At 43.2% G+C, this 17614-nt stretch overlaps 1 protein-coding gene across 1 annotated transcript in view; it reads right to left on the minus strand.

Moving 5' to 3' along the window:
* SLC7A4 (solute carrier family 7 member 4) overlaps positions 1 to 17614 on the minus strand; it is a 212544-nt gene that overhangs the window by 71640 nt on the left and 123290 nt on the right. Inside the window, exon 3 of the mRNA XM_069214436.1 lies at positions 5971 to 6659. Within this exon, the coding sequence (XP_069070537.1) occupies positions 5971 to 6659 (689 nt within the window). The remainder of the gene's footprint in view (positions 1 to 5970; positions 6660 to 17614) is intronic.

A 17614-nucleotide genomic window follows, 5' to 3' on the forward strand; every position in this document is an offset into this window, starting at 1 on the left:
ACTCAGATTGGACGTGAATAGGATGGGTAAGATTCACACACTTCCCCCTGGGATTTTTTTCAATTTATTTTTAATTTATTTATTTTTAAATCGTCCCTCCACTTCTCCACCAACAGCTTGTAAATTGTCTGGTCCAGGCTTAAATGTGGCTGCAGAGACCACTGCCCCATTTGTTCATGAAAATCGTTTTGCAGCCCTTTCACATATGTTTGATGTAGACTGCCTGGACGTACCATCGGACACTTCATTTTCTCCTTCACCATCCTCTGTTGTTGGTCTTGCGATTTACAGTGGAAAGGTTTCGAATAAATCCACCACCCAAGACGATGCTGTCAGATTAGACTGCCTTCACCTTCTATCTTGGAACACAGCTAGGCTCAATAGGAAGTTGGATAATGATGACTGAGTGGGCTTATCAATAAGTACTATACTGTGTGTTGTCAAAAGACCTGGGCCCTTGAAGCTTTTTATGTTAACGGATTCTAATCCATTTATGTAGTTGCTACACTTTCAACTTCAGGCAGGCCAAAAGGGGTTTAGGAGTTCTCATTTCCATAAGAATAGGTAAACTGGAAGTGGAAGAGTTGCTGTGTGCTCCTTGTTACGCAATTTTATGATTGTTATTTCCCTGCTATTTGGGATGTCTTAATAATCAAGTTGTACTTCAATTTTTTCACAAATCACCCTACTGACATAATAGTTGATTTGGACCAGTTTATATGAGACCATTTTGAAAGGCCCCTAGATAGAGACACCATCCTTTAGATGGGCGACTTTAATATCCCTAGTTTCCCCTTCAGGGGTGATCATGTTTGCAGGGTTACTGATTGGCAAGAGGAAAATCTAATGCACTACATTTATACCCCATGTGGGGCTGCATTCAATCAAGTCTTAATTAACCATTGCCTACTCTTTGGTTCAGACTTTTTTTTTTTAAGGAAGATGATTTTGTCCCGCCAACCTACATAGGTAAAGGTAAGGCTTCACCAATAGATTTTGTCCTGCTGTCACCATATTTTTGCCTCGTATATGCAGCAATCCCATATTCTCTCTTCCCATATTAGTGACCATAATCCTAGTAAATCAAATAGGCCAATCATGGATAAACCAATTACATACCATTTACACGGAGAGCATATGCACTTTAGCACTGGTTAGCAGTGGGAAAGTGCTCTGAGTTCAAAAGCCAACAGCGACAGGTCAGAAAAAAAATAGGCGGCAGGAGGCAAAAAGATTCAGGATGACCCTGCATAAGCAAAAGTCCAACAGTGACCATAATCCTATTGCTGGTAGCTTAAGATGTCCTTTGGTTAAAGTGCCCAGCACTTCCTCTGAACTTCAGTTTACCAAAAGTAATGGAATTCATATTAAACTGAAAAATTTAGACCATGCCAATGTTTTTGGGAGTTTAAATACCTCAAAGCAAGTTGAAGTCATGTGTTGTCTATCTGAGGAGTCAAGGGCTAGGGAAGTTGCTGAAAGCTTCGAGAACCCTTGTAAGGTAGCATCTAGTATGCTGGTTACCAGGAAAAAACAATGGAACCCCCTCATTACAAGTGGTTTAATATAGCCTGTACCACTGCGCTGAAACAACTGAAAATGGTATCTAAAGTGTCACCTCGCAACACTGAGGACGTTAGACAAGCTGGGTTTATGTACAATGAATTTTAAGCTACAGGAAGTAAGATGGCAGGCCTGCGAAGACCTGCAAACAGCTTCCACACTTAGGGATTTCATAGCCTTTTTGGAATTGAGAAATCAGCCTTTTTTACAGATGAAAATCAGCCTACAATAGAATGCCACATTACTGCTGAGGAGTGGGTCTGTCACTTTAAAAAAATATTTGGCTAGACTACCCACCTCAAGCTCCAGTAGATGGAATGATTCAATTTTCTGTTAATATTTTAGCCTTAAGGAATTCTATAGAAGTGCGAGCAGTATCTAGAGCTATATTAAAGTCCCCTGCAGGAAAGGTGCCAGGACCAAACGGGGTACCCATAGATGTTTTTAGGCAGAATCCCACCTTCTAGGCAACCCTGCTAACAAATGTTTTTCGTGCTGTGGTAAGAGTTGATATTCCTAATTCTTGGAAGGAGTCCATTACTGTCTCAATATTTTAAAATGCTAGTATAAGTAAACCAACCTGCTATCAACCTATCTCCCTTCTGGACTCACCTGTAAAGCTCCTCTGGAGGGTAGTCCTTCAAAAACTGGAGGACTGAGCTGTGGAGAAGAGTTTCTTCTCAGAGGTGCAATATGGTTTTCGTCTGGGGGTTGGCACAGTTGAGCAGACCCTGAACTTGCTCTTGTTATCCGGGAAGTACGTTCAAGCTAGGGGAGGAGCTCTCCATATGGCTTTCATGGATCTCTCCAGTGCTTTTGACCTGGTCGACAGAGGCAAGCTATGGGACATGTTGGGCAAGGCAGGGATTGATCCTGCTCTGATTGATCTTTTAAAACGTCTGTATTGGGATATGAGGGCCAAGCCCTCTCTGGTACAAACGGTAAACGCAACTCTTTCTTTAAAGCTAGTAAAGGTGTGAGACAAGGATGTATTTTAGCCCCTTTCTTATTTCCTTTTTATATAAATGCTCATGAGACGGAGTTTGTGACCAGATTGGTGGGAGAAGTCCAGTTCCTGTTTTACTTTATGCAGATGACGCAGATTTAATTGCCTGCACCGTTATTGGATAGCAGTTGCTTCTTGACTCTTTTATTGATTTTATGAAGGTGCTAAATTTGAAAAATAACTCTCGGATATCATATATAAATGATCTGTGGGACTAAAAAAAAAACGAATTTTAACTATCTTGGGGGTTTGTTGGCGGACACTCTGAGATGGGATAATCTCTTGAGTCAGAGAGCCTGTACATTTGCTGGGGCCATAGATGCAATCTTCAAATTTGTAAAGAAACTGGGCCAGAAGCCCATTAAAAAGCTAATTACAGTATACAAAAGTTAACACTTTACTCTGCAAACTTATGGGGATGACTTTGGGGCTATACTTCCCCAAAGGGTTTACAAATTATAGAGAACACATTCCTGTTCAGATTGCTAGCCTCCTCTAAGAGTACTGCCAGCCTTATTGTCCATCTGGAACTTGAGCTTCTTTTTCTAGAGGATATAGTTAAGGTGGCACTGCTCCCTCTTTTGCCCAAGATTTGGTATTCGCCACATATTCAATTTTCCTGATTGGTCCTTGAAGATTGTCTAAGATAAGACCATATGGACTCCATTCCCTGGCTAGCCTATATTAGGAGTGCTTTCTCCAATCTTGGGTTGCTAAATATGCTGTACTCACCTGAAGAAATTGACAATAGCTCAAAGGAAATTGCGAAATCCTTCTTTTACCAACACAGAAAGCAGGCCGGGCTCTCCAAGTGTTTATCTATGAGCTCGGTTTGTTGTGAACTAGATACAAAATCCATAGAAGGCATGGAAGACTACTGATTGTGGATTTTGAACCCTGAACAGCAGTTCTATTTGACTTGTTTTAGATTAGGTACTTAACACTTTTTGGTAGCATATCATCATTAGGGTACTTGGTTCCCTACTTTAACTTGTTGCCCTTGTGACAATACCGCCAAACAGGTGCTTGTTCATTTTTTTTTTTTTTGTGTTTTTTATTCACGTCCTAGACTCCAATTAGTAAGTCCATTATTGTGCTCATATGGTCTCAAATCACACATTTTAAGTCTGCAACTTTTATAGCTTTTAGAGCCGGAGTTTTGCTGTCTACCTGTTATAAGCTACGTCCGAATTATTGTCTAAACTGAGTTCTGACTCGATTGCTGTACACTGACCAGATTTTTATGTGTTATAAAATTGTACTTTGCAGCTTGAGACATAACTGCATTCATGTTATAATTGAATCGGATTTTTATGTGTTACAAAATTTCACTCTGAGCTTGAGACATCTATGCATTAATTATTTTTGATTTGTTTGTAAGTATCTGTGTAGTCTGCTGATGTTTGACCTTTTTATGGCTTGTAGCCAAATAAAGGTATCCGACTGTGCCATACTGTGAACACTGGTTTTGCCGTTATTTTTGCCTCAGGTGTATCTCAGTCTGTGGTTTAATTCACTCAAAGGAGGTCGCTTAATTTGTGCCACATACTATGAAATGTAGTCACCGTGCTCATCTGTATAACATACAAATCTGTTTCAGTTGTATTAATTATTACTACACAAGACATGTAGAGACCTATGAGCTCTTCATAGCTGCAAATTTAAATTGTGATTGAGTCTAAAGTCATCTTCGAAGCATATTATTTAAAAAATCTATATTTTTGATAATGATAATTAACATTATGCACTTCAGCACACCAATGGAACTATTCCACTTTTTTTTTTTTTTTTTTTAGAACAGAGGCTGCATTGTTCCCTTCCCCCACTGATCAGTACTTGGCAACTGTCAAGGGCATTTGTAATGCGGGTAAATAGCATGCCTGCTATTTTATGTTGCTCTTCGGCACCAATGTGCACAAGTGGGCTGCATTCCCATAGCTATCACCAAAAAAAGTGATTTTTTTAATAGAGGAATAAAAGCAGCATGCATGACTAAAAATGCCAGCTGCTGGAAAGGACAAAGTTAATCTGCATTTGCAAAGATTTAAACACATCCTCCACCAATGAATATAATTTAAAAAGCTAATAAGTCAATATACTCCTGTACCACCTATCCTGTGTCTAACTTTCTGTGAGAGACAAATGCCAAGTTCTTCTCCATGAAATGATTCTTCACCCCAGTATGTGGCATAATCATCTCCTATTTCCACCTCCTTGGCACGAAAATAGTGTCAACCCTGGATGAAAATACCCATGGTGCGCAGATATCAACTGGTATAGTGCAGCAAGATATATTGAACGCTAGCAAAGTGATCACAATCAGTCAAAGCAATATTTAGACATGCAAGCTGAAATTAACAGGCAAGTATAGTGGATGGTAAGTGGTGAGAACAGAAACCAGAATACCTTCACCAGACCTTCTCCGTGGAGCATCTGAAACCTCACTTAATATTAAAAGTAGGCAAACCTTAACAAATCGAATACAATTTTAATGGGATTGGATTAGGCTGTGACGTTCAGGTAAAATTGTGAGGGTGAGCGTATGAAGGAGTGCCATAAATGGGTAAGCATGAGAGATGCGACTATAAAAAGTACTGGGTTTGGGGATGATTAGGAGGTACAAGGCTAGGTACAGGCAGGGTACGGGAGTAAAACTGTTTTCTTACTTACCAGTGGCTGGGAGGTGTAAGCAAAGGCACAATTAATAACAGGTACATTTGAATGGTGCGAGTAGGAGCTATGCAGTGAGTGGGTAAAGGTGTCAGCAAAAGCATGATTGCTGGTTTTGGGTATGGGTAGGAAGTGTTAAGTGGATTCATTACTGAGACTGTATAATGGTAGTAAGTGTGGAAGTTAAAAGGGCAAAAGGTTAGTAAAAGACCGTCTTGGCTTGGGCAAGATTCCAAAGCGTAAATGCAAGCTTTGCTTGTGACGTTGCTAAGGGAAGCAAATGTAAGGACATGAATTATCATCACTGAGTAGAATGGGTATTCTGTTTAAATTTTTTACAAGCAATGCAACAGAGACATTTTCTGTTTCCTCTGAACACAGAGCATCAGGATTTTTATTAGATATTTTTCTGTACTTAATTGCTTGCTCAGATGTTTCCCATATTTTAATTTCTAAAAGCCCAGGAAAGCTATGCTTGCTATGATAGATGTGGCTTTTCACTCTAGAATATTACTTTATCTGTAGACATATTGCATGACTCTTAATTTTCTGCTTTCAGTCACGCTTTGTAAATTCCAAACAAGGAAAGTTAAGTCCAGATCATTGCTAACATAGCAGAGAAAAGAATGACAAGACAGGACGCTTGATTTTTATATTATAATATAATGCACGATGTTTGCTACCTTTGCCCTATCTCTAATGCCACTGTCAGAGAAAAATAAACAACATACCTGAAACGTTTTCCTTTTCTGTTGCTGTTCGTGGACCGAAATGAAAAAGAGACTGACAAGAAATCCAATGCTAAACAGGATTAGGAGCAGGCAGTAGGCCCATGTTGGAAGGTGCAGGTAACTGTCACCAAAAACCAAGATGGAGGTCATGCAGATAGCAGAGACCATCATAGTGACCACAGCGATGGTCACCACTTCCCCTGGGTAGAAATCACTCAGGAACTTGAGGTAGGGCTCAAAAACGACTTTCAGCTGTCCGGGCTCTCTGTGCTGCTTAGTCCTTTTATCAATCTCCACCAGCTGCAGTTTATCTGAAAAGGATTCATACTCCTTCATTTCCCCTCCAATCTCTGCCCGACCCTCACTTTCAACTTGGGGAGGGGTCGATGGATGTTCAACTGGAGGTTCTACACCTGTCTTCTCCTGCTGGAAGCGCAAGACGATGACACTTGCCGCAACAAACGTATATGCCAGTAGAGTGCCAATTGAGAGGAACTGAACAAGTGCCTCCAAGTCAAGAATAAGTGCCGTCAAAGCCATGAGAATGCCGAAGACTACAATGCCGATCACAGGGACTTGGGTGTGAGGGTTGACTCTGGAGAACACCTTGAAAAACAAGCCATCTTCCGCCATGGCATAGACAATACGTGGTAGGGAAAAGAGGTTGCTCAGTAGAACTGTATTCATAGCTAGGAGATAAAAATAAGCAAAGGTTAATATTTTACAAGGTGGTAGCTCACAAGACAATGCACCTAAGAATAGGAAACACCTAAATGAATCTGATAAACAACAAGTGACAGTAAAATATCAAGGTAGTATGTTTGGTGACCAAAAAAAAAAAAAAATGTTCTATACAACAACATTTGAAATAACAGAGGATAGACCTATAACCAGATTCTGCCATTACAGCCGGGCAAGCCTACATGTCAAGTTTGAAGTGATCAAGGACGAAGCTACAATCTGAATCTGACATCGTCTACAGGCCTAAGTATAGCATCACAGAGTGCTAGGTGGCAGCCTATGTCTGCTATCCTAGAGGACAAGATGGAAGACTAAATCACACTGAACAAAGCTGCAAGTTGAACATGGCACATTAAAAGGATAAGGAGCGCCTAAGTGAGACTCAGAGAATGTGGCCACAGCCAGAAGTGTGATATCACAGAGGAAAAGGATGTAATTAAAGTTTTATGTTATGCAAGGCTAGGCCAAGTGTGAAATTTGAAATCACTTTGAACCAGGTTTCAGGGGTAGTGGACAAGGCACACAGGAAGCATAGTGACAGCCGAGAGGATGAGGATGCACTTTACAGAAGGTAGAGCTGGGATTGAGGTATTTTCATGCTAGCATATCTAAAGCTGTGGGCTTTTTAGAGTGCTGCTCTTAGTAATGTACACGGATATTGCGGCAACACATACATCAGATTCCCTGCTTTTAGGTGGTTTTAGGCAAAAACTAATTTTGTACAAGTGTACTGATCGGGTTACCAATCACTAATGAAGTATGGCTCGCTTTTTAAACATCTGAATTGTTGTTTGGTGGCCTCGATGGGAAGATGGCAGTCGCTCCTCCGTGAGCTTCTTACTCTCTGGTTGAGAGTGTCACCATTCTCACTGCTGGCACTCTTCCTTACCGTCTGGAATGAGGGAGAGGCTTAGAAGCACCTGGTATGTCTTGGTGGGGCCCTGAGTGCCACAGTTTCGGCACAAACGTGCCCGTCCAGAACCAGGCAGTTGTGTGCAACATGGCACTCGTGGCAGCCTGAAAGGGGCAGCTCCTGGAGGCAGCCCGTCCAATGAGCTGCACCATGCACCCATGTGTTGGGGAGATGGATCGCAATCCGGAGAAGCCAAAGATACACTCAAGCGAGCAGACCATGACAGTGTTGCGGAGACTACAGTCTGTAAATACATCCCTGATTTGAGGGAGAAATCTACTGTGCCAGTGCTCTGCCTGGATTCCTGGGAGGACCACGGGTCCTCAGGTGAGCGTGCGATGCTGGGCGATCCCGTGAGGCACTGGGGGCCCCAAACTATCGAGGCTGAGGTTCGCTCACTGGGAATATCCTGACCCTATTGGGCGCAAACACCCCCCCACCCCAGGGCACTAATGAGCATCTGTGGATACTGAGGCACAGACCTCGGGTGCTTACTGCATCATCTTGCCCCCCCCTCCCAAACTGGGATGGCATGGTGAGCAAAAGAACAATGGATTAAACCCAGATCTGGGACTGGGGGTGCATGGTTGAAAAGTTTCAGCACTCCGTCCATCGTTCTTTTGTGTTGCTAAAGCTGCACTAAGTGGGAAGGGTATGCCCAGGCGTGGGCCCCTTGCTCACTGTGCCACTGCATTCAAATTAGCCTGGCTGGTGACGGGTGATACCCTGAAACCGGTCCCAGGATGCTTGTCTCCAGTCCCGGGAGGACCTGGCTTGGCAGTTCGGGCTGGACTGTTCCCACAGGGAACAGGGTCAAAACTGATTTCCATATGGCTGGGTCCAGACTGGTGTGGCATGGTGAGCAAAAGAACAAGGGATTGAACCCAGATCTGTGACTGGGGGTGAGTGGTTGAAAAGTTCCAGCATTCCGTCCATCATCCTTTTGTGTTGCTAAAGTTGCCCTCAGTGGGAAGGATATGCCAAGACGTGGATCCCTTGCTCACTGTGCCACTGGATTCAAGCTAGCCTGGCTGATGAAGGGTGATACCCTGAAACTGGTCCCAGGATCCTTGTTTCCAGTCCAGGGAGGACCTGGCTTGGCAGTTCGGGCTGGACTGTTCCCATGGGGAAAAGGGTCAAGATTGATTTGCATATGACTGGGTCCAAACTGAGTGGCATGGTGAGCAAAAGAACAATGGATTAAAACCAGATCTGTGACTGGAGGTGAGAGGTTGAAAAGTTTCAGCACTACGTCCATCATCCTTTTGTGTTGCTGAAGTTGACCTAAGTGGGAAGGGTATGCCCACACGTGGGTCCCTTGCTCACTGTGCCACTGGATTCAAGCTAGCCTGGCTGGTGAAGGGTGATACCCTGAAACCAGTCCCAGGATGCTTGTTTGTAGTCTAGGGAGGACCTGGCTTGGCAGTTGGGGCTGGACTGTTCCCATGGGGAACAGGGTCAAGATTGATTTCCATATGACTGGGTCCAGACTGGGGTGGCATGGTGAGCAAAAGAACGAGGGATTAAACCAAGATCTGTGACTGGAGGGGAGTGGTTGAAAAGTCTCAGCACTCCGTCCATCATCCTTTTTTGTTGCTAAAGTTGCCCCCACCCTTGAGCCGGGTGGTTATGGACTGAGCAGGTCATGCCCCTATGCTGCAACGCCTCGTCGGAGAGGCTTAGACTGCACATGCTGCCAAGACTGTGGGTGGGTCCTTGTGCAAGAGGGTAGGTGGCCCGCATCTTGCCAGAGGTGTGATTGATACACCCTTTAGACTGGCATACTGCCCAGCCCCTGGATTCCTGGAAGCACCTCAAGCCCTGAGGTGGGCATGTGGCTCTGGGGGGACCCTGGAAAGTGAAGGAGGGACCACCGGCCTTTCCTGACTCTAGTGGGCTGTTCAGTCTATATGGATACGGGGGCTAGCACCCCGGGTACCTACAATACCATGCCCCCTACTCCCGTCCGAGCTTTGGGAGTTGCCAGACTGAGGGGCAGCTGCCCCTATGCCGCCATGGCTCAGTGGTGCTGGCACAGGAGGCCCAATGACTTATGCTGCAAAGACCGCAGACAAGTCCTTGTGCAACTGGGTCAGTAGCCTACATCTCTATTACTGTATGTGAATGGTGCACTCTGAAGGCTGGCAAACTGCCTATTGTGGGAGAGGGCACCAAGCTGTTACAGCCCCTGGGACCCACTGATGACAAAAGCAGAGAAGCCAAGGCATTCCACCCTACCAAGCACAAACAAATGTGCACTCCACCCGCCCACTGCCGCCAAATCTTCAAATGACGAAAGCACCCATGCATTAGGACTTGGGCCCCCTGAAGCCTCAGAAATCCGGAAAGCTGTACAAGCCTTCCAGGGAGCTCTGGAAACTTAAGACTGGGTAAGTTGGGATGGACGCCGCTCTCCTGAGATAGGACTTACACAATGTTGTTGAAAGAGTAACCGGAACAAAGAGCGCATCTCAGATTTGAAGGAGCCAGTCACTGCCTTCAAGGCAGAAATGGCCTTCCTGACCACGGCATTCTGCACTTTGGAGGACCGCACAGAGGAAACTGAAAATCAGGCCCGACGGAGTAACTTGCAATGTGTGGGTTTTCTGGAGGGTGCAGAGGGGGTGTCTCGGAAGAAATTTCTGAAGCAATGGATATCATCATGGATTCTTGAAGGACAATTATTGTCCTGTTTTATCATCAAGAGGCCACACATGTTGTTGGCGGCAAAGCCTCCTAAACTACTGGGACAGAGATAATATCCTTCGCATGACCAGGGAGAGGGATATAGCTTGATTCCAATCCCCCATGATCCTCATTTCCCAGATTTTACTCTGCAAGATCAACTGCAGCGTAAAACATTTGAGGCCATCAAACAAAAACTCAGAATTCTAAACATAAAATACATGCTCTTATTTTTTTAACAGTCTCAGGGTCATCCAAGCCTCCAAATCGCTTTTCTTGAATATCCCCATGGTGGTCTGGGAGTAGGTGACAGAGCAGCGACCCCTACGCCGCCGCTCCCCCCACCCCTCCACCCTTGGGGACAATCAGCTCAAAAAGACGACAGGCAGACAGGGTCCAGCTCCTGGGGCCTCATAAACAAAGGGGGTCACAAGAAGAGAGCCCATACTGGTGGCTCCTCTGCCTCAGATAGTCCTGAACATAGACACAAATTTAAGGCAGACAATGCCATATATCCCTCGCGGGAGAGAGGCTCTGTTGCCAATGGACCAGCCCACCCGGAGGACCGCTGCTGAGAGACAGTCTAACTGAACCATGGGAAACCCCACAAAACACTGCAACTTGCTTTGCTGGCAGCATGGCATCCTAACCGGAGTGTTGGTTTGGAAGGACTTGCCCCAGTGATGTTATTTTAATGTGTGTTTTTGGTAATGCTGGGGAGAGGGATACTTCCAGGGTGGGGAGGCATGGCGTTGGAGGGTCATATTGGCACGGTTTTGGCCCCCTTAGCCACAATTCAAACAACACTGCAGATCAGGGTCCCGATAGCGCTCTACTTTATAACAGTGTACAGATGGAGTATATTTGTCACCAGATGGAATTTGCCTCAGGGATGCCCGGGAGACCCTGGGAAGTGGGGACCACACTAAACACCCTAAGAGCTTCATGCCATGGCAGCACTCAAAATCAGTTTCACAGTAGTTTAGCAAAGCGTTTTATTTCATAGTTGCATTTTTTTTTTGACCATTTTATTTTGAAATCAAAATTAATCAATCTTGCGTTCAAGCTTCTGCAAAAAATTGCATTTAATCAGAGAGCATTCTGGAAGCAATATACGTTGCCTCATATTTTAAACTTTGCAAACATGTGTACACGTTTTTATATTGGAACCACTGTCAGTAGTGTAGTCTGAGCTTACAGCATTTATTTTGGATGCTCACTCTGACAATAAAGGTTTTGCATTAATGAACCTTAAATACAATTTCAAACAGCATTAAAATATAGACACATTATCTCAACTGCAATTCATTTCCCTGCTCTTTAATGTGGTACTGTAAATTGGCAGGTTTGTGTTGCAGGGGTTTGGGACTATTTATCCCAAGGACAAAATAAACTTGAAAACTTTTTATCCTTGACCCCAAGCAATATGTCCTGGTTATAGGAATTCCACAACTCTGTAAGAAAAGTATTGTCATTCCTGTATTCCTGCACTGAAATCAAGCTCCAGTTCTTAGGTTGTGTAATTAGCTTTCTTTTAGAATTCCATCCAGCAGAGCAAATAATACAAGATAGAGAGGGCCTTATTTAGAGACATTCATCTCAGCACAACACCTTATGTTCTCTTCATAGATAAGTTTGTAAAATTAGATGTGTTTTTTAACCTTCTCTTTGCCCTTAATTTCACCATCTCCTACTCAAACGTTCACAATTCTAAGTTGTATGGGTGTTGAGTAAATGTCTTGAATTTCACAGGTATAAGTGTAAAAATGCAACCAGTAACAAAAGTAAAAAACCAAATGGTGTGGCTGGTTTACTGAAGCAGGTATCCCGCATAACTCTCTCAAAGCACAGCTGTGTCCTTTCATTATTAGGACCAAACTGAAGCCACACTAACAATGTTGCAGCCCTGCTCAAGCCTAGTTAAATACCTAGTGTCATCTCAGCCTTCTTTCCCTCTCAGGCTACTCTTCTAAAGTGAAACCTAATAAACATGCAGGGGCTTATTCAGTCCAGTGAAGACTGGACTCCATTCTGTCAGGGCAGTGAGGGGTATACTTTGTTGCCCTGGCAGAAAACAGCCCATGATATTTAGAGATGTCACCTCCATAGTGAAGTTCACCATGGCAGTTTCTCTGAAGACACTGGAACTTGCTGTATGGGTGTGATTCAGAAACAAATTCTCAGTAGCTTGTTTTTGAAATATCCATGATACACTGAGAGAAAACTTCCAGTGAGTGTGGAGCTATTTATTTGATTTCCTGGTGGTCCCAACATATAAAGTATGTCAGAACATCCACTCTAAATAAGGCAGCTGATTTGAAGTACTTTGAGAGACGGCCCAATGTCATAGGGCCAGTGGTCAAATGTTTCCATTGTTGAAGCCAGTGGAAACACAACAGTTCGTCCGACTCTAAGTAGAGCAAGTGGACAAAGTACTTCGCCACAACACTGGGTGAGGGACCAGTAAAGTTCTGATGTATATCTTTAATAATCTAATATGAGCATGACAGTAAAGCTCATAAACACCAGATACTGTAGTGCCAGGAATCAGTGAGGCAATATATGTTCAACACTTGCTGGCTTACTAAGAATCTGAAAAAAAATCAAGATCCTCAATTATGCTTCCAAGCTCAAAGTATGTCCGAAAGCTAGTTATGAAAAAAAGTACCTCAGATGCTGCCAATGACTAGTTAGTCAACCGTGCCATTTAACACAATAGCGGGTAATACAACTCAAGTGAGCTAAATCATTCTAAATTGTTACTTCTCAAAAGCCTCACTGCAAAGGAGCTCATTTTGAGGCTATCAGGTTTTCTGCATACCCTTGCATTAGTTAAATGATTCACTTTGAAATCTATGTAAACTTATCTCCTCAATATCTATACACAATATTTTCAATGTTGGTAGTGTTCATGGTGCAAAGTTGTGCACTTTTAGTGTACTGCATTGAAAAACGTAATGCGAGGACTTTTACAATGCAAAACGTTGCAGGCTTCAAGTTGCAACATATAGCACATTGATTCACACTGAATCTCTGGTTACATCAGTGCAAAAAATCTACTTCCCCAATCTCCATTCCTATTCTTAGTCTATCAATTTAGCAGAGAAGAGTTCAAGATTTAAAAAAAATTCATAAACCATTTTTTGTTGATTTTGTCAGCAATAAAAAATAAACTGTATAGTGCAAATGATCCATGGCTGCTTCAGAGTAACAGTCACATATGTACCTAATGTGCAATAATTTCTATCCCATAATAGCCCTCCATTTTTCCCAGTCCTTTGTGTGTTTGTTGGGTCCTCCTCCTGCATTGTAGATGGGCTCTTTTTGTTTTGCACACCAGTCCATTGCCCTGTGCCATGCCACCACTGTGTGTGAGTTCGCGAAGTTCCAAATCCGGACAATGTCCCTTTTGGCAATCAGTGTCCCTAGGTCCACCAGAGAACGATTCTTCTGCTTCCCCCAGGTCCTCAGTTAGGTCAAAGAGAGCTATGCTGGAAGATAGGTCAATGGGCAGTTCCAACACTCGGGATAAAGTGCAAAACATAGAGGCCCAATAGCTCTCTGGCAGGCCTAGACCACATAGAAGAGATTGGCTGCCTCTTCACCAAAATAGGAGCAAGTAGACAATGAGCGCCGGCCCGACCTCCAAAGCCTGAGTGATGTCAGATATGTGGTATGTAGGAAATTCAGTTGAATCAGGAGGAACCAGAAGGAAAACGCCAGTTCTCTTTCTACCACGAGAAGGTCCCTCCATTCACTAGCCTCCAAAAGGCCAAAGGAGCAAATAGGTTTGGTAAATTAATTCATAATGTTGGAGATGCCACCCTGTCCCACGGAACCCATGAGCAACTTGGTCTCCAGAAGGGTGAACTTGGGTGCCTCCCCAATAGATGCTCAGTGGGAAAGCATGGCATTGTGAAGTTGCAGTAACTTATAGAATTGGGACAATGGAAGGCTGAAGTCTTTCTTCAGGTCTTGAAAGGACCACATATGTGTCCCATGCAATATGTCCCCTAATTTCAAAATGCCTATAAGATCCCATTTATCAAATACAACCACGTTAGCCTCTTGCCCAGCCAGTTACCTCTCCAGAGATGAGTGTGAAGCATAATCCTGCCCTTCCAACCACTCCAATGCAAAGCCAATCTCCACACCAGGAACACCACTCTAGTGAGATTAGGGATGGTGCAGGGCACGGGTGTGTAATGCAGCCTATCCCTTGATGGTATCCCAAACCTATGATCACCAGTTCTACCCTGTAGGTTGCCTCTTCCCAGCCTCCATTAAGCCAGTCATGCAGGACCACAAACTGAGAGGCCCAGTAGGACAGTCGTAAGACTGCCACTGCCAAGCCCACATCCCAGGTCTAATGCACATGTTTTCCTAAGGCAATGCCTGGTACTCTGTCGGCCCAAAGGAAGGAGCACACCCTGGCCTTTATCCCCATGAGCCACTAATTAAAAAAGATGATACAGAAAGTTTTCTTCAACACATAAAAAATGTTGTAGGACCATCATTTTGAAAAGAGCCACACTCCCCAGTAATAGTAGAGCGGCAAGCAGTTCCAAACATGAATATAAACAAGCATTGGCAAAGCCAACAGGTCCAACACTGGTGGTCAGTCTTTTGGTTTTCTCAATGCCTGTTTTGACATGGCTTTGTAAAACTTTAGTGTTGTGGGAGCTGCTGGGCCCACACCATTTTAACAAATATTAACAAAAAGCAAAAATGTTTTTTGGTTGCAATAAGCATACATTGCCACAGTAGCTCCTTGCACTTAACAAAACCACTTTGTGTGCCGGTATGCTCCTTGTGAAAGAGCAGATTGTGATTATTGCAATGCAACATGAATTTGTAGAGCATGGAACTTGTCACATGTGAGTGTATCTAGGTGCTGAGTAGCAGTGGGTTCTTCAAGTTGGATCAGTCACAGTGAAGCCAGCCGATAGAAGGATAGAGAGATTTTAATAAAACAAAAGGTCTTGGTTAACACCAAACCTAATTAGGGACACAATTCTTCATAAAAGTGCACACATTTGGTAAGTCTTTGCTTTAGAGCATATTTCATGAATTCACAAGAATGTACAGAAGTAGACCAGGAAATCGTAGCCCTAGAAAATATTAGTGAACTGTATATTTAGCACAAGCAAATATGCAGGTGTAGATTTGCTCATGGGAAAATCTGTTCAGTGTTTACAACTTCACTTTCCCTTCAATCACTTTTATCCCAGATGTGGGAAGTTTTACTTCTGACCCTTGTAAGGAGTACATTTCCAACCTTTCTCAGTATGGGAAATGATTAGAGAAGAGCTTGTAAAAACCCTTAAAACATGCAAGTTAACAGGTTTGCACAGGCTAAAAAAGTCGATCCAACCTTGGAATTATTGCTTACCGCTACCTCCTGCCCCAGTATGTAGATCTGCAGAAAGGTGGCAAATAAAGAAACTGCTAGTATTCAAGCCCTACTATAGTACGAGCCCTGGCATGATCAGTGAGTTCTAATATGCGATTTTTGCTATAATCTGTCACCATAAATCATGGCACCAAAGGGACAAGTAGATTTGTTTGCTGGACAAGTAGATTTATGAAGCGACCTGTCCCTTGGACAAGTAGATGTTTCATTAAATTACACACCCCTGCTGTTAGCATGTCATTATTTCCTACAACTAGCCAGCACACATCCAAGTACATGTGAATGCAGGCAAACTCTTATTTTAGTTCTTGCTTACTTGTGTTTGCCATCAAAATGAGAAGATGCCTTGGGTAACAACCTCAGATTGAACTTTAAAAAAGACTAACCCTGATTGCTGTGAAAATAAATAAGCTCTTGTAAATATAGCATGAATCCTTTCCATAACCATGCCCCCTCTCCTAGTCTTTTGATGTCAGTGGCCCCTCTCCGGCTGTTGCAATACATGCAAATGTAAAGGGTTTCTAAAGGGGGAACATCCTTTCTGCTGGAGTGGCATATTTAAAAACATATTGGCACAAAGTTTTTTAAACATATGCTTTGAAAACAACTCTGGAGAATTTAGTAAAGTTAAAACTTCTTGGTCTTCATTTCTGCCAGACTCATGACATGATCCGGCCTTAGAACGGAGAATGAACAATTCTTGCACACCAAAGACAACTATATTTGAATTGGGCCTTGGAGCCCATGCACATACGGGCTTTTTTTGTCTTATAGGCAAACCAGCTTACTTAGTGTTTTTTCTTTTTCTAGATGGTCCAGAGAGAGTTAGATGGTGAGCAAGCTCTCCTGGTCGAAGATGGGTTATGAAGTAGCAGCAGAGCATTCACTATGATTGTACAGCCTCCTTTTACCGGTACATGGTGCATTCCATCTCCTTCTAGGCTCATGAGTAGTTTGAAAATCATGGTAAATTTTTCAGTTGGATGGCAGCCATTTTAACACTAAGCAAGCCAGAATTGTTTAGGAATAAGTAATCGAACAGAGCATGACCTGAGGAACTTTCACACATAGCGGAGTGTTTGTGGAATGCATGCTGAATAGCTCACAGGGCTTTGCTGAATACGACCTAAAAAATGAATATGGGCCAGAAAGTTAACAGATGGTGCCTGGTCTCCAAATGTGTGTGCGAGGGTGTGCACTTTGAATACCGACCACAGAATATCAATGGGACACAATATGGAGAATAAAATATATTGACAGATAAGTAAATCCAGATTTTCTATACCTAACTCTGCATATATGCACCTACGTGGTACACATTTCTTCAAGGTACATGTACCTGAAGTTAGAAAAAGTAAATCTATTACACATCCCTATATGCACTTACCTTTACATATTCTGTCCCTCAATATTGCTCCCCGATATTCTAATGGTCAATATTCAGTAGTGCAATTCTTTGTGAGGTTGTTCTCTGGGTGCCATTCACCAGCAACCCTCACATATTCCTTCTTGTATATTAGCCAAAGGATCTTACACAAAACACACACCAACCACATTCTTGTGCAGAGGCTCTCTAGCAGGTGCAGGTGCAGAGCGACCCTAATGGTGAATCATGCCTCCAAGTGTTGACGCGGGTTCTGTATCCTTTTAAAGAAACCCCCCACTCAGGATCCCATAATACAAAATAGCTCAAACGATCTTAACACATTACAGAGAGTTTGGAAATCATTTTCCCTCCCTCAGCTGGGCTGCAACATTTGTTAATGATAAAGGTTTTCTAAACAACAAACAGTCTGTTGTACTCCTAAAAGTCTGTATTCTTGACTATTTATTCATGTACTGATCACTTCTTTTTTAATACAGACAACCTAACAATAAAGTCTGGCATTTCA

This window comes from Pleurodeles waltl, chromosome 11 (genome assembly GCF_031143425.1).
Source record: "Pleurodeles waltl isolate 20211129_DDA chromosome 11, aPleWal1.hap1.20221129, whole genome shotgun sequence".
NCBI lineage: Eukaryota > Metazoa > Chordata > Amphibia > Caudata > Salamandridae > Pleurodeles > Pleurodeles waltl.